General features: G+C 38.9%; 1 protein-coding gene across 1 annotated transcript in view; it reads left to right on the forward strand.

Annotated features, from left to right (window-relative positions):
- The first annotated feature begins 484 nt into the window (after positions 1–484).
- CORO2A (coronin 2A) overlaps positions 485–21089 on the forward strand; it is a 161443-nt gene continuing 140838 nt past the window's right edge. Inside the window, exon 1 of the mRNA XM_074280057.1 lies at positions 485–950. Coding sequence (XP_074136158.1) covers positions 936–950 — 15 coding nt within the window. The 5' untranslated portion in view covers positions 485–935. The remainder of the gene's footprint in view (positions 951–21089) is intronic.

Consider the following 21089-nt stretch of genomic DNA (forward strand, 5'->3'; position numbering starts at 1 on the left):
TCGGAAGACAGCAGCGGGAAGCGGGAATCTGCCCCCCTGGATGTGCAGAGGGTTGGGGATGGGGTGGGGAAGGGAGGTATTGGAAGGAGGATGACCGCGATCCCCGGAGAAGCACTACTGCGGACGGTGGAGTCCGCGGCTCGGCCCATAGCCTCCCCTGATTTCTCCAGCCCCCCCGGCCCGGACCCCGAAGAGAACTTTCCCCAGAGGCCCCGCGTGGGCCGCAGGGCTCGCGCAGCAGAGCCGCGGGGATGCTCCCAGCCCTGCCTCTCCCTGCGGCTGCAGCAGCCGCTCCACAGCCGGGGGCTCGGCGGGCCCTCCTCTCCCTGGGGGGCGTGGGCGGGCCGCTCGGACTCAGGATGGAAGAGGAGCCTGGGCGGCCGAGGTCGGCCCCCGTCCTCCGAGGCCGGGGACAGGTTGTTTGAGGTAGAAGGGGACTTGGGCTAGGTGCCTTCCGGTCCCCGCCCTCCGCTCATGAATATGCAGCTTGTCCCCGCCGGGGCTCCCGTTTCTGCCGTTCACACAAAAGGAAGGGAATCTCTTCTTTTCTCTCCTCCTCTCTCCGGGTTTCTCCACCCACCCCGAGTCTGCCGCTAGTGTACATTGCAGTGCCTCCGTGTGTGCGCGCGTGAGAGAGCGCGGGCGCGGGGCGCGGACTGCCCGAGGATTGTTTTCAGGTGCTTTCTCTGCTGGACCCTCCCAGATCCGTCCTGCCCCCCGGCAGCAGAAAGGCGTGCTTTATGAATGAGCGAGGCTCCCTCAGCGGCGGATACCGTCTCTGGCTCCGGAGAGGGTGAGGCAGGAGAGCGACAAAGGGACCGGCACGGGAGGAAGGCTGGACTCCTATGCCTTGGTGGGAAGAATCAGACACCAGCACCCACTGAAGAGCGCGCGGCCCCCGCTCCCCCGCGGCCCTGTCCCTGGAGCCGTTCTGTATGGTCATCACAAAGGTAAGGAGTCTCCCGGGAGGACTCGGGGCTGGCAGTGAGACGGGGGATGAGGAGGGGAGCTGCCCCACCTGCTTAGCATCCCGGAGCCTGGGGGAGCCCGGGGGAGCCCGGCATCCGCGCCGGGTCTTTCCGGCCACCGAGGCTGCTTTCATTCTCCGCGTCTGCGGAAAGAGTAAGAACTGATGCACTCGGACCTGCTGATGCTTAGGGAGGCTCTTGGCTCCGGCCGCCTCCTCAAACTTTGAACCTCCCCTCTGAGAGAGATGCTGCTGCTTTGGGGAGGGCGGCGCTGTCCTGAGGAGCTAAGGGCGCTTTCGGCCGCTCTCCCGGGAGGGGTCCGTGCCCCTTTGCTCCCGTCCGGGATAAATCCGCATGTGCACCACTGGTTGCCTCCCGGCCCAGAGGAGCAGCCCTCCCAGTGTGTGTGGTGTTTTCTCTGATGTGGTTAAATCATACCACACGGGCCCCGGGCCTGGGCTGCGGAGAGCGAGGGGGCTCCTTGGGAAAGCTGACCCCCGGTCCTGCGGCCCCGGAAATTGGCGGAGGACGTGAGGGGTTATAATGGTGCAGGTTCTGCTGTGTCACGGTGGCCTGCATTATCGGGGGAGAGGCAGGAGGGGGAGTGCGGGGGACCCCGTAAAACTTGTAATGGCTCTTCAGTCCCCTTCAGCCAAGCACCTCGGCTTTCACCTGCGTCCGCGTGAGCCGGGGCAGACAAAACAAACCAGAAGACCCCCGTTCCCCCTTGTGAAACGAACGAACATTTCCTAGCATCGGTCCGTGCTGCTCAGTACCATCTGTGTAAAACCTATCATTTAAGTTCTGACAGACAGACTGATGGGCAGCGTGTGTGTGTGTGTGTGTATGTGTGTCTGGAGAGTTAAACTTCTCAATTTCCTAGAAATCCATTAATGCATTGGAGTGGCTATGTTCATCATTACTCTTGTTATTTATCAATTTTATAAATGATTAATCAATAAATTTATTCACGATATTAATTTTATTAATAATAAATATGTATTTATTTTAATAAATAATTATTTGTTAATTTACATTTAGGCGGTCATGTTTACTTTATAAAAAACTTTCACACATTATCTCATTTAGCCTCTAGCTTTTGCCATCCGTGTCTGAAGCACGGTTGGGAAACTCATTTTTGAGCTGGCAGTGGGAGGGGGGAGAAAGTCAAAGAAACAGCCCTGTTTCCGTGCCTTTGATCCCCTCCCATCAGCTTCCCAAGTACTAATCCTTAATGGGAATGAAATGCTTCAGTGCCTTCACCCCACAAATCACACGTGCCTGAGTCAGGACACAAACTCAATTTTCTGCCTCGAATGCTCCTTCCACGGGCCTGGGTACTGAAATCCCATTTTTATTCCTTCCTGGCCGAGGCAGGAGGAGGATGACTGCTGGAGAGACTCCAGCTGCTCCTAACGGTGATGTCTCAGGGAGTAAATGCGGCCCCTTCTGAGGAGAGCAGCTCCGGGATAGTCCCGTGGCCCTCGGGACCGCTGAGCCTGAGGAGCACCCCTTGGCTTCCTCCGCCAGGAGCGGCTGGGCCATAGACGCAGACTAGAAACGCTCACCAGGAACTAACTTGTTTTCTTCTCTCACATGAGTAGAGATGGGGGAGGGGAAGGAGAAGGAGCAGAAAGAAGTTACTCACCCAACAGGAAGCATCTTCTCCGTGTCCCGTGTCTCTAGGGGAGAGGCACAAGTGGGGTACTCCAGGCCATGGCTTTTCCCTGCTTTGCTAGATTGTGCATTCTTTTTCCTAACAGAAATAGGCCCCCATCTCACCAGCTTTTCCAAAATGCAGCTTCACCCTAAATTCTATATTCGGTTTTTGCCTCTAAAAATGGCTAAATGCAGAACCTAGAATAAGAGTAGGCAACATAGGCGCCTCAGGAAGGAAGTGGGGTCACAATGAAGCGTACCTTCTACAGATTTTATTAATATATTTTGTTTTTACATCACCTCAATTTCCCCATATCCTTCCTCTTTCTGCCTCCAAAAGCCTCCCTTATAGCAAAAAAAAAAAAAAAAAAAAAAAAAAAAATCTAAAGAAAAAAGAGAAAAATTCAGCAAAACTGATCAAAACATTGAAAAAAATTCTAACATTATAGGTTATATTCCATGCCTAGAGATCCTCTTCCCCCATCTCTGCAAAGGAGTTGGGAGAGGCACTTTTTTGGACCAGACTTATTCCTCGTCATTTTTCAGTATGCATTTTTTTTCTTTTCAGAACATATGCATGTATACTTTTTTCAACATTGACCCTTGCAAAACCTTGTGGTACAAATTTTCCCCTCCTTCTTTGCCCTCCTCCCCATATGGCTCGTAATCCAATACATGTTAAACATGTTAAAGTATATGTTGAATCCAATATATGTATGTATACATAGTTACAATATGCATTTTCAATGATTTTGTGATCATTCTTTCCATGTGCTCTATTATTACTATTATTTTTAATAACCCCTCAGATGCTTTTTGCAAAATTTTGGCTCTCCCTGGCACAGAGATATTTATTTTATGAGATATCAAACAACTTACATGGCACCGAAGGGAGAGAGACTCTGATGGCCGCTAACAGAAAGGGAGCACTCAAGTGCCTTGCCCAGATTTGTACAACATCCATCTGTTGGTTCAGCACTTTCTTCTGATATATAGGCACTTGGAAAAGTGCACCAGAATTACAATTTCCCTTCTAATAGTTATCGTGGGAGGGGAATAATGAATGGAAAGTATGCCTATTATTGAACCAGTATAATTCTCTTCAGACTTGAAAGCGTGAGAGAGAACTACTTCCCTCCAAGAAACCTAAGAAGTATTCATAAGTCACGGAGGCAGGAAGATGGGCTGGGGGGAGGGGGACTCCAGAAAATGGCCTGCTGTCTCCCTGTCCCTCATCATTAATACTCCCATTTGTGGCTATAGGCCTGGAACTATGAGCGTGGTTCCAGGAACTGGTGCAGGTATAAACACTTAAAAACACACAGTCCCTGCCTTCTTGGAGCCTACAGTTTAGCAATAATCTAGCTCAGCATGTCAAATAGCCTCCAGGATAGAATTGCAACCAGGAATTAAAATATGAACCTCACCTATTAGCCACTATAAAACATTTGGCTTGGGTAAAAAAAAAAAAAATTTTTTTCCTGATGAAGGGAACTTGTAGAGACAGAGGAGAGAAAATCATTCCTTTTCGATTTTTCTGCCACTTCCCTAGATAAACAGGAGGAGCTATCTCCATTTCCTACCTCCCCCCACCTTCCCTCCAGCTGACTTGCCACTAGGCCAGAATCCATGCCCTGAGGACTTTGTCCTTTCATCTCTCTGGGTCCTGTTGGTCTGGGTGAGTCTGTCCCAGAGCCATCATCTTCTCCCTAGCTCCCTTGATGGAGTTTGCTTTGCCCCCCTCCTCCAGCTCCATTTTCCATTTCTGGAACCATAATCAAGTTAGTTATTGACAATTCTCCTAGAAAGGATGTGTCAATCCATTCCCAAATGACTTTATTCACCAACCCAGTAATTTTCCAAATCAAAAAAAAAAAAAAAAAAATATATATATATATATATATATATATATATATATATATATATATATATATGAAGTAGGTAGAGATTCCCTTAATATTATATGTTCCCCTCTCATCTCAAGCACTTCTGCAGTATAGATCAAATGCGGAGATCAAGGGAAAATGTTTGAGAGCACCTTTTAGTCTCTAATGGAATCTTACCATTAATAGGCTGAATCTTGTACTTAGAAAAACTCTTAAGTCACTCAATCCACCTTTACTACCACTCACCACTTCTTTCTTCATTCCCTTCATAATGATTATCTTCTCTAGGATTTCTTGAATAATCAAATCTTAAAAATGACTGATAACACCTCCTTTGATTCTGAAGGGTACCATACAGTATAAGGACCAAGTCTTGCTAAGTGAGTGCTGAAGCCATGACATTTCTAGAGTAAATGAGAATGTATTTTTTCCCTTCTTGATAGAAATCATCTGAAGATATGTGAAAGAATTAATTTCACTCATTTAAATTCACTGTATCCTTTTTATTGAAGACAGCATAACACAATATTTTTTATTTTATACTTTGATACCAAATTAAAGAGTATTTTCATATACACAACATAAGAGTATTCTATAACCAAGTATGAATCTCCATTTTTTCCTACTTATTCTTTTAAAAATCATTTAATAAATTTTATATGTTACTTTCAAAATTTTTACTTATCTGTGTCTCTTCTGAACTTCCTTCTATCCTCTTTTGTGCATTTGAAAAATTGTTATAATGGCATTCTTGGAGGGGAAGGGTTATCACTATTATTAATGCCTCTTTCCCTATAACCTCTCTCCAATTTATTTACAGAAAGAAACCTTTATAACAATATAGTAAAATAAAATAAATCCACACTTACAAAAAATACATCTTTTTTGTTTTAGAATGAACACAAATCTAATGTTCTAAGAGAAACATCCTCACTAGACGAAAATTATAATGACCTTGACTTCCTACAGTGAATTTCCAAGTTAGACTAGACTCATAGACCATTCAGCCCAACAAAAATCCCTTCAATGGATGCTCATTAATTGGGGAATGCCTAAATAAATTATGGTATGTGATCATAATGGAATATTATTGTTTTATAAGAAATGATGAGCAGGACATTATCAGAAAAACCTAAAAAAGGCCTCTTTGAGCTCAAGCAAAGTGAACATAGTAGTAACTAAGTTGTGGGATGATCAGCTGTGAATGACTTCTCAATTCTCAGCAATACTATGATCCAAGACTACTCTGAAAGACTTATGATGAAAGAGAAAGAACTGATTGTATCTGAATACAGAAACTATATTTTTTTCAACTTCACATAACTTCACATGTACCTTCTCATTGTGGTGGGGGGGAAGAAGGGAGAGAATCTAGAACTCTACGTTTTAAAAACAAATGTAAAAATCATTTTACATATAACTAGGGAAAATAAAAAAAATATTCTAACATAAAAATCCGTTCTGTAAGATCTCATATCAAGTTGAGAATTGAAGAATGTTAGCCTGAAAACATTGATGAGGAACTTATCTCTTAAGAAAGACTATTTTCTCACTCTGAATATTAGGATTCTATTTATTCAATCTAAACTAACTAGCATTTGTCCTTTTTTTTTTTTTTTTTTGGTTGCCCTATCACATTGTTGATTCATGTTGAGTTTGTTATCTGCTCAGTGCTTTAGGAATATATTGCAAATTGACTGTCATCCCTTTATAAATGAGTACAGACTGTTTTCACGCTTTCATAAGCAAATGCAAAAGATTTATATGCTACATAAATCTTGTTACCTCCTTGCTACCTTGTGCTCTTGCCTAGACCAGTCACTGTTTTTAGCACATGGCATATTTTGGCTGTTGAGCTACGGTATTTTTTACTAGCTACAGTGTGATGCCTGGAGTCAGAACTGCCCTGAAGTCAGTAAGCTCTAGCTTCAAGTTTTATCTCTGATGCACACAAGTTACATGATCCTAAGCAATTTACTTAATCCTTCAATGCCCAGCATAACTATAAGACTTAAATTGCAGAACAGTTGCTGATTGCCAGAGGATTTCCTCATTAGGAATTCTCTATACCAGTAAAATCACAGGTCTAGACCAGAGTCACTTTTCAACATTGTGTATCTTATGAAATGCTCAGCCTGGAATCAAGAAGACTCATCTTCCTGAGTTCATCCTATAGCCATGTGACTCTGGGCAAATCACTTAATTCCATTTGCCTCAGTTTCCTCATCTCTTAAAAGGGCTGGAGAAAGAACTGGTAACCCACCTCTCCACCTCAATATCTTTGCCAAGAAAATTTCAGCAAGGGTTATAAAGAATTGGATAGACATGACTGAAAATGACTAAACAAAACAATAAGATGCTAATGTAGAATACTAATATAACTAGAAAAGTACTTAGAAAAACATCTACCCCAATCCCCTCATTTTATAAATGGGGAAACTGAGGCATGGAGATTTTTTTAAGTGACTTCCCCAGGTCATACATAAGGTCTTTAAGTTCTAGATCTAGAACTTGAATCTTTTGGGGGCTCTAAATCCCACCCTTAAATTTTTCATAACAATTTATAAGAATATCTCTATCATATTTTATTATGCTTCCTGACATGATAGTTCTCTGTATCCCTGTCTTTCTTTTATCATAAATACCTAGAAAACAGCATAGAATTTTAGTAAGAATCAAGGATTTCTTTCTTGACTCTGATACATACTAGTTATATAGTACTAGATAAACCACTTTATATCTCTCTGTTTCTTTTTTAAATTTTTATTAATTTATATTTTATAACAGCTTTTTATTTTTCAAAATACATGCAAAGGTAATTTTCAACATTCACCCTTGCAAAACCTTCTGTTCCAAATTTTTATCCCTCCCTTCTTCTTTCCTCCCTCCCCTAGACAGCAAGTAATCCAACATAGATTAACCATATATAATTCTTTTAAACACATTTCCACCTTCATTGTGCTTAAACCTCAGTTTCTTAATCTATGAAATGGAGTTAATAGCAGTTTGCCACTTGTTTTATTGGTTGTTGTAAGGAAAGCATTTTGTATAGTGCTTGAAGTACTATAAAAATGTAAAGTGTTATTGTTAATAGCTATCTTTGTATGTCTAGTAATATATATATATATATATATATATATATACATATATATATATATATATATATATAAGGCCATGTACATAATAGGTGCCTATATATGTTCCTTGAATTAAATTGTTTTAATTGATACTTGACAGCTTTTAGCCTGTAAACTCTTGAGTGATAGAGACTGTGTGGCATTTGAGTATCCGTATATCTATATACAAGTAGCATATAAAGCTACTATAATATACTGCAATATGGCATATATTTATATATTCAATATCTAATATTTTCTTATAGCTCTTTCCCCACTATTCTCATTCTCACTCTCAAGTCCCATCTGGTTGGTGACCTGAGTACAATGATCACCTAGCCAACTATCTGAATGGGCCAGAAGCTAGGAGTACCTGGTTTATCTTATACTAAATGAGTTTTTCCATGTAATTTTGCTTTAAAGAAAAATAAATTCAAGGAGCTTTGAAGATTGAAGTCATAAGGGATCCATTGACAGAGAGAGTCATGTAAAAATCCCTTTTTGTCTGCTCCTTGCAATTTTCTCATATATGCATTTACTATATTGTATTTTGACTGGGTGGAAAGCAAATTAGATACTTTGCATCTTCCGATGCTTCCTTTAAAATAAAAATCCCGTGCCTGTGTCTCTGTGGAGACCGAGAGGTTTTGAGTGTATTTTGTGTGATCATTCTGAGACCCCAATCTTGTTGATTTTCCACTCTGTCCGTACAACTCTCCTAGTTCTACCCTTCCCTTCTCCTTCCCCCACCCCCTTCTCTCTTCCATTCAGAGCCAAAGCAATGCTGGAAACAGGGCCCATTCCACCTGGTTAATTAAGCTTGCAAGGCCTTCCCTGTGACAGCTGCAGAGCCGGTCCCCTTGCAGGGGGAGAGTGAAGGGAATTGTCCCCTTCATCATTAAGACAGCAGCAACAAGCTGTTTGCCAGTCAGACTCAACCGTGTTGAACAAGCCTCCTGCTGTATGTTTGCTCTGACAACCCTGAACATGCTCCCACTGTTGCATGTTCATTAAGCTCGTGAATAAGATGAAGCCTTTCCTTGAAGATGCAAAGCACAGTGCTGAGGAATTATCTCTGGCACTGAAATGGTTTCACCTCTGGGAACTGAGTTGGTCCCATGAGGCAAGGGGAAAACTGTTGTGTTGTTGTTAGCAAGAAACAGATTCTTAAATAGGCCATGGAGGTAATTAAAGTTGAGGGTTGTTTTTTCTCCTAAAGTCTTTTTACAAATAGTAAGTTTTTTTGTGATTCTACCAATGCAGGTCAGTATCTTTTCTGTTTAGATTCTAAACGAGTTGTCTAAATTACTGAGAATAAATGATTTGTCCAGGATTATGTACATGGCCAGTATGTACCAGATCAGAGGTAGGGAGGGGCTTTCTATCCACTGATACAAGTTTCTTCACAAGCACTGGAGATAAAAACACAAAAGTAAACTGTGCATGCTCTTGTTAAGGAACCCCCTGAACTTGTCTTCTTGAGTTGCCATGTTTACCAGAAACACTGGACCTGGAGTGTTCAGGAGGCCTTGGCTGTATCCAGATTGAAACCCCACCTTGAGATAATGTAATTTATTATTTGGACTCCAACCTGTACTCCCCGTGTGTTCCTTGCTACAGTTGGTTAATACTCTCAAGAAGGTTATTTTCTAACAGGGGAAGTAGCATATATTCATAAAGGGTATATAGAGACTATATATAAAAAATTAATGCAAAGTATTTGGAAAGGGTAATGTTCTTTCTAGCAGTTGGGAGACCAAGAAGCCTTTGTGAGGAAAATGATAAATATTTGAGCTGAATCTTCAAGGTAACCAGGGATACCATACATATATGTGTGTGTGTGTGTGTGTGTGTGTGTGTGTGTGTGTGTGTATTCCTATCCCTATTCCCACAGTTAGAACTTTTAACTAATTCTATAAAGAATTAAGAAGGATAGTATGGAATAATTGAAGGAGCACAGGACTTAAAATCAGAAGTTAGATTCAAGTGCTGGCTTTTCCACTTACTAGCTATATAACCACAGGTGATTTGCTTTATTTTTCTGAACTTCTTCAGTAAAATGAGTATTCAAATAATTCCCTCATAGAGATATGAGGAATATGTTTTGTGAACTGGACAGATAGATAAATAGGAATCCTTGTTGCTAATTATGAAAAGAGAGGACAAGGAGGAAATAACCCTGTGATACAGAAAGTTTGGGGTTCTATCATCCTGCATTTTGAAGGAAGAATAAAATTCAAAGGAAGGTTTTATGGTTAAGTATATTTTATGTCACCATGACATCTTGTGAAAAATTAAAGAACTTTGCTACATGCCCTGAAGTGTCATAAGCCTCCTTCCAGATTAAGGCTGTTCTGGTCAAGTTAAATGAAACTTTTTGAATTTGAAGCTAGAATATCTGGGTTCCAAGCTCCCAACTTATTAATAGAAAGGGGTAGTCTGTTGTAGATCTTGTCCAAAGGACTTAGTTAATGCAATGATGTAAGATTAACAAAATCATAGATGTTCAGCTGGAAGTGATCTCAGGAGGCCATTCCCCTCATTTTACAAGTGAACAAAGTGAGGTCCAACGAGGTTACAAGTAGTAAATTTGAAGATCAAGATTTGAAACCTGGTCTTCTATCTCTGGACCTAGTAGTATCCACCTATTTTAATCTGTCTTCTACTTTGATCTAGATTCCAGGGACAACAGCATGTGACAAATGATTATACACAATTATAACAAGATTTTTGTTTTTTCTCAATTGAGGGAGAGGTAGATGGAAGGGAAAAAAGTGGATTTCTGTTGACTGAAAAATCTTTAAAAGTGTAAAAGTTGTAAGTGTAGAGATAAGGAATATCTTTTCTATCTGGGGCCCCTGAACCATTGAAAGTAAAGTAAAGTTCACATAAATGAAAATCAATGTGTGATGTTTTTGTTTTGTGTAGAGAGAGGTGTAAAACATTTCATCCCCCCACTTTAAAAATTAAGGAAAAGAAACACAAAATTCATTTTACCAAAACACAACAAAGAACCATATAATTCATCTCTGTACATGCTGAGTTAAGAAAGAAGGTAGCAGAAAATGGAAGGGACAGAGAAAAGGAAAGGAGGAAGAGAGAGATAAAAATACAATGTCCACGTGGGTCAAAGCCTAAATAAACAAAAATCTCATTTGTTTATTAATTTGGCTTTAAATTTTTTTTTTAAATCATCAAACATTTTTTGCTTCTTCTAATACCTTCCCATATCCCTCTTGCAACAAATAAGCATAGTCCAGCAAAAAAAATTCCAACATTAGCTATTACAAAAATATCTGTCTCTTTATACATATATCACTCACCTCTTTATTTGGAGACAGGCAGCATTCTTCATCATTGGTCCTCTGGAATCATGTTTGATTGTTGCATTATTCATAATTCTTCAGTCTTTCAAAAATCATTCATTTTTACAGTAGTGTTGTTACAATATAAATTGTTCTCCTGATTCTGCTCACTTCACCCTGCATGGTTCATTTAAGTCTTCTCATCTCTTTCATCATTTCTTAAAGCACAATAGTATTCCCTTATATTCATATGCCACAATTTGTTAAACCATTCTCAAGTGATGTGCTCCATCCTTTAGTTTCCTGTTCTTTATTTGACATACAAAAAGAGATATTATGCATATTTTTGTACATACAGGACCTTTGCCTCTCATTTTTATTACTTTGGGACCTCAGTCAAAAGGTATTCACAGGTTAGTAATTGTGGGAGAATAGTTCCAAATTGCATTGCATGATGACTACTGGTTTACAGCTGCCCCAACAGTGTACCAATGTGTCCCTTTATGTGACTTTTAAACAACAGCAACAAGGACCAAAACACTAATGATTTCTATACTACCTACCTTATAGAGTTGTTATAAAGCTCAAACTCTTAAGTTCCTGGAGGTTGGGGCTAGTTTTCTGTCTTTATATTCTCCATGCTCCACCCCCAGCACCTAGCACAGTCCTTTACTTATAGGCATTTAATAAATGCTTCTTGGATTGGATAATATATATTATGTTTTTTGCAAACCTTTAAACACTATTTAAATATCAGAAAATTCCTAATTTAAATATCAGATGCTACTAAAGTACAGATTTGAATTGTGAAGGCCTTTATTTCCTCCTAGTCACCAAGTCTACAATTCAAAAAAAAAACTGTTACTGAATGGATTGTCCCTTGGCCGTGGTCACTTGATCCAAATGCACAGACTTAATGTAAATAAGTGGAATCTAGATTACATGTGATTTTTAAATAAGATAATACATAGCAATTACAGATTAGTAGTTGTCTATTTTTTAAAGATACCAGATTTAGAGTAGGAATAACAGGCATATCACTAGGCATATAGAGGTATTAAAAAGAAGCTAAGTAGAGTGGGAAAAGTCTTGGATCTTATTTCAGAAGACCTGAGTTCAAATTCCAGTCCTGCTATTTACTATTCATATAATCTCAAATTTAAGCAATTTGAGCCATAGTTCCTCATCTGGAAAGGGAGGATGTGGAACAAGAAGGTCTCAAAGGTCCCTTCAAACTCTAAATCTATGATCATCTTATTAGCCTTTAACTGGGGAAAAACAAATCCCCCCAAACTTTATCCTTCTTTTCTTTCTCTATTCTACTATGAAGCAAAATTCCCAACTCTTTCCATGAGAGAATAGTTCAGTACCTTGTACTCTCTTAGGAAATTTCTACATAGCTTCACAGTATAGTCAAAATTTCCCATGCGATTTTCTCATGAACCTGGCTTTCATTCTTCAACAAAAGAAACTTATCTGTGCCTACTTATTGATATCTCCAGAAAAGACCTTACTTAGTTCATCTTTCCTTGCAGGTGACCAGCCTGAGTTCTTTGCTTCTTTTCCACCCCTCCCTTTTTTTGGCAAGAGTAAAAAGTTAGCTTTCTGTTTTATGTACTTGATAAAATCTAGAAAAGGAAGAAAATGACGACTTGGGGGTGTGGCTACTGTGCTTCCAGTACCTGAAATTTTCCCAACAGGGTATTACACCATGGCATAGGTGGCAGCAGGAGAGGAATAGTTGGCAAGAAGTGGAAGAGCAGAGGCAAGATTACTTTAGAGAGATTGCACTGAGCTGAGCTGAGTTGGAATAAAAGGCTCAAGTGAAAACCAGAGCATGCAGAGAAGAAGACCAACAAGGAAAGCTGTGGATTGCATGACAAGCACCTGTAAGACAAAAACACCAAGGGGGCAGGAAGTTCACAGGGAATGTGGAGATCAAAGGGCAGAGAAAAAAACAGGCCCTAATAGCATTATTCTTTCTTTTCTCCCATGGGATATAGCCTCACTTATTTTCAAGAAATTTTATTATTTTATTTTCAAAACATATGTATAGATAGTTTTCAACATTCACCCTTGAAAAAATCTTGTGTTCCAAATTTTTTCTCTCCCTTCCTCCCCACCCTCTCCCTTAGATGGCAAGTAATCCAATCTGAGTTAAACATGTACAGTTCTTTTGTACATATTTTCACAATAATCCTTCTGTACAAGAAAAATTAGATCAAAAGGAAAAAAAAGAAAACAAAATGTAAGCAAACAACAAAAAAATGAAAATATTATGTTGTGAGCCATAGTCAGCCCCCACAGTCATCTCTGTGGGTGCAAATGGCTCTCTCCATCACAAGATCATTCAAACTGGCCTGCATCACCTTGTTTGCTGAAATTTAAAGGAAACTGAAACAGCTAACTAGTGAGTTCCCAAGATAGAATTTGAATCCATATCTTCCTGACTTCAAGCCTGGTATGCTTTTTATTATACATCATCACCTCTGTTTACAAGCATTTGACTCACTAAGAAAGTTAGCTGGCTGGCTCCTGAGTCAGCTGGGTTCTATTATGACCATACTAATTCTCTTCTTTTTTCAGTTCCCAAGCAATACAGTTGTGGTTTAACACGCCCAGCCTTTCTATCTCTCACTATCTCTAGAAATCTCTCCAGTTTCATGTTCATTGTTTCCATGGTATCATCTATCCATCTCATCCTTTTCCATTCCCTTTCCTGGTGCCTTCAATCTTTCTCCCCATTAGGGTCTTTTCCAGGAAGTCCCATCTTCTCATTATATGGCCAAAACTTCAGCTTCAGTGTTTGACCTCCCAGAGAATACTCTGAATTAATTTCTTTAAGTATGGACTGATTGGCTCTCGGTGCAAGGGACTCTCAAAAGCCTTCCCCAGCTCCACAGTTCAAAAGCGCTGATTCTGTGGCACTCAGCTTTCCTTAAAATCCAACTCTCACAGCCACATTTTGCCACTGGGAAAACCATAGCTTTGATTATACAGACTTTTTTTAATTAAGGTGATGCTTTTTCTTATTAGTATGCTGTCCATATTTGCCATAGCTTTCTTTCCAAGGAGCAAACATCTTTTAATTTCATGGTGGTTGTGCTGTCTGCAGTGATCTTTGAGCCCAAAAATATAAAATCTGACACTGCTTCTATTTATTCTCCTTCTAATTTGCCAGGAAGTGATAGCACCAGTTGCCAAGATCTTAGTTGTTGTTGTTGTTTTGTTTTTTTTTTTAATGTTAAACTTTTACATTCTCCCCCAAGAGGCTTCTTTACTTCTTTTTCTCTTTCTGCCATTACAGTGGTATCATTTCTATATCTGAAATGGCTGATTATTTTCCTGTCAACCTTAATTCCAGCTTTTGATTTCATCCAGCATGGCATTTCATATGATGCACTCTTCATGTAAGTTTAATAAATATAACTAACAAATAATAATAAATAAATAGAAAGAAATATACAGCCTTCTTGTACTCCTTTTCCAGTCTTAAACCAATCAGTTGTCCCATGCACAGTTCTAACTGTGGCCCACATTACAGGTTCCTTAGGAGATAAATTAAGATGGTCTGGTACTCCCATCTTTTTGAAGATTTATCATGTTTTGTTGTAATCCATACAGTCAAAATCTTTAGTATAATCAACAAAGCAAAAGTAGATTTTTTTCTGGATCTCATTTGCTATCTCCATAATCTAGGGAATGTTGGCAATTTGGTCTTTATTCCTCTTCTTCTCCAAAAATCAATCTGTTCTTTTGGTAATTTTTGGTTCACAAAATGCTGAAGCCTAGACTGCAGAAACTTAAGTGTAATCTTGCTGGTATAATGAAAATAATTGTTTGGTAATATGAATATTCTTGTTCATTGTTCTTCTTTAAGATTGGGGTGTAAATTGATCTTTTCCAATCCAGTGGCCATTGCTGAGTTTTCTAAATTTGCTGGTATAGTGAGTGCAATACTATACATCATCTTTTAGGATTTTAAAGGCAATACTGTAAGACTACAAAATCATAGATATTGCATTAGTAGTGGGAGTTTCCTTATTGAAAGTTTTCTATGACATCAGAAATAAAGGTCAGATCCAAAAAAAAGAATAAATAACTTTTCCTACTATCCCAGTATGAACCATTCTGCAAATATTATCATCTTACTTTATAGTAAGACTAGAGTAAGCCTCCAAAGATATCCAATCGGTGTCAGACTGGGAGTCATTTGACTAGGTATACTTACTCTGAGAACAGTTTTTTTCCACTAAACTGTGGATTGTATTGTTCAGTCATTTTTCAATTGTGCCTGGCTTTTTGTGACTCTATATAAGGTTTTCTTAGCAAAAATACTAGAATGATTTGTCTTTTCCCTTCTTCAGTAATTTTACAGTTGAGAAAATGGAAGCAAAATGGGTTAAATGACTTGCCTAGAGACATAGAGCTAGTAAGTGTCTAAAGTCAGATTTGAACTCACAAAGAGAAGTCTTTCTGACTCCAGACCCACATTTCTAAACAATACAACATTACCCCAAATTTTGGATTATCAAATATGTAAAATATTCCTTGAATCCCACTACTAAAAAGGCTGAAAATAAACACATTACATTGGTCAGAGAAGAACAAGGGATATGTGCTTTTCCTGTCTTGAGTAGGTTTAGGGAGATAGGGAGAAAGTTTGCAAAATGAAGTCACAGAACTAGGAAAACAGTATATACAATGACTGGAACAAGGTACATGAGAAGAAAAATTCCCCCCAAACTATAGAAAATGAATGCTGCAAAATTACAAAAAACAAATTTGGTCCCAATAAAAAAACTATGACAAGACACCTCAGTCTGTGTTTTTGCAAAGGTGGGGAGGGTAATCCATGGGTGATAAACATTTTATATAATGTTGATGTATTGATAAGTTTTGCTTTAAAAAAAAAACATATACTTTTTTTTTCCTTTTCTTTCTATTTTTGAAAATTTCTTTATTACAAGGATGGTTCTTAGGGGAAAATGAGTGGAAAAGTACATGAGGAAAATTTAGCCAATGCAAAAATAAAATATATCAATAAAAATCTATTTTTTAAAATACCATTTCAATTTAACTCTGAGCTATTTAAAATTTGGAATAAAATAAGATAAAAAATTTTCAAGCATTTATTCTGTGCCAGGGATTATTCTAAGCATTGGGGATGAATTTTGTTAAGAGACTATCTTTGTTCTTGAGAAACTTAATAGGGAAAGACATCACATATGGGGAAATGGTGACAGGTTGTTTTAGGAAGGTAGAAAGCATAGGGAGTAGAGGGGAAGCTGTTCAACAGCAGTGAGGCAGATGGTCAGATGGCCTGGGTGCATGACTGGACAGGAAGTGAAATTGAAGCCCTTTCAAATGGTTCTCTCCTAAAAATCATTCATTGGGATCTTCAGACAATTCAGGGTGAGGGTGACTAGAGCTTAGCATCTAAGTGAGCTAGCAAAAAAATTTTCCAGTGCTCACGAATATTTCATAACCTATTCTTTTTAAAGCAGGAAACGGATAATTGTACATGAAAGGTTATTAATCAGAGGAGTGAAATCTGCACCCTCTTCTTCTTGACTGCCATAAATTGATATCTCTCTGATCACTATTCTGAGACTTGGAGCAAATCAGAATAGGGAGAGTGGCCCATTTTCTAATCTGTAAAATGTTTGGGGGGATTCTTTTTTTTACTAGACAGACCCAAAAGAAGCATAGGAGCATAGAATATAGAAGCAGAAGATTCCTTAGAAATCTGGTTCAAATCTGTCATCTTGTAGTTGAAGAAACTGAGACCTGTGGAGGTTAATTTCCTTGCCTAAAGTCACCCAGGTGACACAGGTGGCAGAACCTGAAATGGAACTAGGTCCTCTGTCTGGAAATCCTTCTGCTGCATGTACTGCACAGCTGCCTCAAGACTATCATTTCTTTTTTTTTCCCTAAAGAGAGAAGGTAGTAATTAGACAAATGGTCTAAGCAGAATTCAGAGATTGTGTTCAATGGAGATAATTAAAACCCCCTCCCCGAGTTGTTGTGAGGATCAAATGAGATGATTTCTGTTGGACATTTGCAAAACTCAAGATACTATCAATGCCAGCTATTAGCCTTTAAATATGGGATATCTCAAAAGTCTTAGTGCAGTTTTGAGATTTGGCGAGCATATTCAACTCTTCATGACCCCAATTGGGGTTTCCCTGGCAAAGATACTGAAGTGGTTTGCCATTTAGTTCTCTGGCTTTTACAGAAAAGGACACTTGCCCAGAGTGTATCTAGTAAGTGTCTGAAGCCAGATTTCAATTCAGACTGCAGTTTGTATCACCCAGCTGCCTTTAAAATACTGCCACTAAGACTTTTTGAGACATCTTATATAAAAAGCATTCTCTTCACATCAGTGCCTGATGGGTAGCAGTGAATGCACTGGTTCCCCATTTTAGAGATGAAGAAACTGAGAGTCAGAAACATTATATAATTTGCCTATAATCATTAATAAATCCTGGAATTAGTATTCAAACTGAAGCCTTCTGACTCCAAGGCCCCTATTTTGTTGTGTTTTGTTTTTCTCCATAGAAACATAGGATTTAGATCTGGAAGGGACCCAAGAGATCCTGATTCCAGGCCTGATGCTCCATCCAATGTATTCTCATCTGCCCTGTATAACCTTGACAAATCATTTAATCTCTCTCTCTCTCTCTCTCTCTCTCTCTCTCTCTCTCTCTCTCTCTCTCTCTCTCTTTCTCTCTCTCTCTCTCTCTCTCTCTGTTCCTTATCAATAATGTGGAGATGTTAATAATAGTACTTACTTCTGTATGGTAGTGAGGATAAAATGACAAGATATTTTGAAGAATTTTACAAGTCTTAAAAATGCTATACAAATGCTAAATAATATACTATTTTTTTAATGTCAGGAATGGGGGATTATCAGCCTGCAAAATTATTTGCCAATCAACTGCAGGGAATGATGAACTGAAAGCTAGGTGAACTTCCCACTGCTTGAGTTCTATAAGTTGATAATTTTGTAATCTTAAGAATATTGCTATAAATATACAAATGGCCCTTGGCAGGAAAAAAGCTTCCCCACCCTTGATCTATATGGTTCTTAATCCTATTTTTCTATAATTTTATAAGAATTTAAAATAAACAAAGACTTGGAGAGACTTACTGATGCTAAGTGAAATGACAGTGTACACAGTGGTGACCTGGCTCTTTCTAATAGAGAGGTGATTCAGGCCAGTTCCAATGGACTTATGATGGAGAGAGCCATCTGTACCCAGAGAGAGGGCTGAGTGTGGATCTCAATATAATATTTTTACTTTTTTGTTATTGTTTACTTGCATTTTGTTTTCTTTCTCACTTGTTTCCCTTTTTGATCTGATTGTTCTTGTGCAGCCTGATAATTCTAGAATATGTATAGAAGAATTACACATGATTAACATATATTGCATTACTTGCCATCTAGGGGAGGGAGTAGGGGAAAGGAAAGAAGAAAAAAGTTTGGAATACAAAGTTTTGCAAGGGTAAAATTTTTTAAAAATTAAATTAATTAATTAAATTTTAAAATTTTAAATTAAATTAAATTTAATTTAAACATATGCATGGATAATTTTTCAGCATTACTTCTCACAAAACCTTATATTCCAATTTTCTCCCTTTTCCCCCCACCCCCTCCCTTAGATGGCAAGTAATACAATATATTTTAAACATGGTAGAAATATGTTAAATCCAATATATGCAAAAATGAGAAAGAAAATAAAATGTAAGCAAAAAACAACAAAAAGAGTGAAAATGCTATGTTTTGAACTACAATCAGTTCCCACAGTCTTCTCTCTTCATCACAAGATCATTGGAACTGGTCTGAATCATCTCATTGTTGAAGTGAGCCATGTAAGGGTGAATGTTAAAAACTATCTGTGCATAAGTTTTGAAGAAAAAAAAAAAGCTTAAAAAAGGAATTTAAAACTAGTTAGCCTAAGCCTTTCATTTGAAAGATGAGGAAATCAAGGTTCATAGAAATAGCAGTTTACCTAAAATCATAGCACTAGGAAGTAGCCCAGAAATCTTCACTGTGCTCGGGAGGCCTTCCTCCGATGCTTTTAATATTTCATGGATACTAGCATCTCCCTCAAGCTGCCCATCTGTTATCCCTCATTCTTGCTATATGACCAGTCGGCCTCCTCTCCTGGTCATTTCTATCCTTTATGTCTTTTATGACACTGAATAACATGGGATAATAGATGTAGAGGCACAAAGTACCTCAGGGGTCATCCAGCCTCATGGCCATCATTATATAGGGTATTCTAAAAGTCTTGGGACTGTTTTTAAGCCTAATAGTTTAAAAGTATCAAGAAAACACAAAATGGCATCACAAAGAGTGGGACACAATAGAAAAACAAAATCAATGCTAAGGCTTTTAAGGAGATCTAGAGACAGTTTACTTAAGATCTCAGGGGTGGCCAGTTCCAGGATCTGGGCCCAGGGTATCTCATTCCAAATTATCTCTTTTCACTGGAAACTCTGGCCTTGCCCCAGGTTTTCATCCTGCCTCTGACATCCAACAAGGTTGTTGTGAAGTTTAGATAAAATAATGGATGTAAGATGCTCTGGAGTCTTTAGAGTATTTTACGTGTCAGCTGTTGTTATATAAATCTTCATTGACTGTGTGCAGCCTTCTTGCACTCACCTATATATCTTTCCATTGTCTTTTGGGGTCATTGGTAACATTTATTTTTTTCTGAAATCATGGGGTTCTGTAATTCATATAGCATCATTAGAAAAATTCTGGTGTTTTGTTAATCTCAGGGAATACTTGAGAATTTTTCTCTGTAACATCTGAGACTAATTCTAATGCAGATTTTCAAAACTCTTAGACAGCCCCTCCTTAGCCTTGCCAGTGCTATGGTCCCTTGGTTTATATACTCAGTACCCCAGACAATCAGGGTGGGTGACAGATTGGTCTTTTTAACTAGTGAATACACCATGATCAGGCTATTGACCAGTGGCTCAGGAACATAGCTGATGAAGGAAAAGAAGAAAAAAAAAGTTACTCTACCAGTTAGTGCTAAAAACAAATTTGAGTATTACAATTGGTCAGCATATACAGTGTTTTAACTACTACCACCACTGTTTACAACCACCATCACCCCCATACTATCCCTAAAAGAAAGCTGGGACTGTCCTGTCTCTTCCACACAGATTCTTCAGACTATGGTTTCTTTTCCCCTTTAACGTTGCTCTTCATTTTTACTTCAGTCTCACTTCACTAAATAGAAAAGGCAGAACAGCAACAGCAGTTTGATTTCTTTACATTTCTCTGGACTGCCTTACTTATTTATGGTGTGAGCCCTCAATGAGCTTTATTGAGATGAATACTTGTTGAGAAGATTATGTAATGAAGCAACAGTTCCACATTAGCTCAAGATTGGGAAAGGCTGACGTAGGAAAGAGTAAATCTAAATCTACAGTATCTGGAGTTAGTGACCCCAGAAACCATTGCACAATCTCTACCCGATGGGACTTCTACTCCTCCTAAATCATTCTTTACAAGTAGTTGGACACCTGTGATTGACAGGGAACGCATACATCCTTATGTTGAGAAAATCCTTTCTATTGCATTCAATCAAATTTGATTTAATGAGCATCTATTTCTACTATATATACTCTGTTGGTATCAGACAATGACAGTTGGCCCGTGTGAAGGATATACAGAAGATGGACAAGAATTACACACAGGCTGAGAGGGGGTGGATAGGTTGGTATGGACACCACTGGAGGGAGTGCCAACATCTCTGAGATCACAGATCCATTAAAGTATCCAGTTATCAAAAGAAAAACCGCTTCTCTGTAACAGTCCAGAGCAGACCAGGACAGATTCATTCCTTTAAGCAATCAGCTTCATAAATCGCCCCTCCCATCTCCACCCCTGATCTTGCCAGGACCTATGACTTCATTAGTAGGAAAAGCAGACAAAATCATTAGGAATTAGTCCCCAGGGACCACAAGCTTCTTTCTAAGCATTTGTAATCCAAGATTGTAAAATGAAGAGGATTGAGTAACATGAAAGTCTCTTCTTATAATTTTATATTTAATTACTCTAGTCGACTGATCTGACTGATCTGTGGAGCTTACTCGCCTAGTCTTCCATGGCAGCTTTTGTTGTTCAGTCAT

This window comes from Sminthopsis crassicaudata, chromosome 1 (genome assembly GCF_048593235.1).
Source record: "Sminthopsis crassicaudata isolate SCR6 chromosome 1, ASM4859323v1, whole genome shotgun sequence".
NCBI classification, from domain to species: Eukaryota; Metazoa; Chordata; class Mammalia; order Dasyuromorphia; family Dasyuridae; genus Sminthopsis; species Sminthopsis crassicaudata.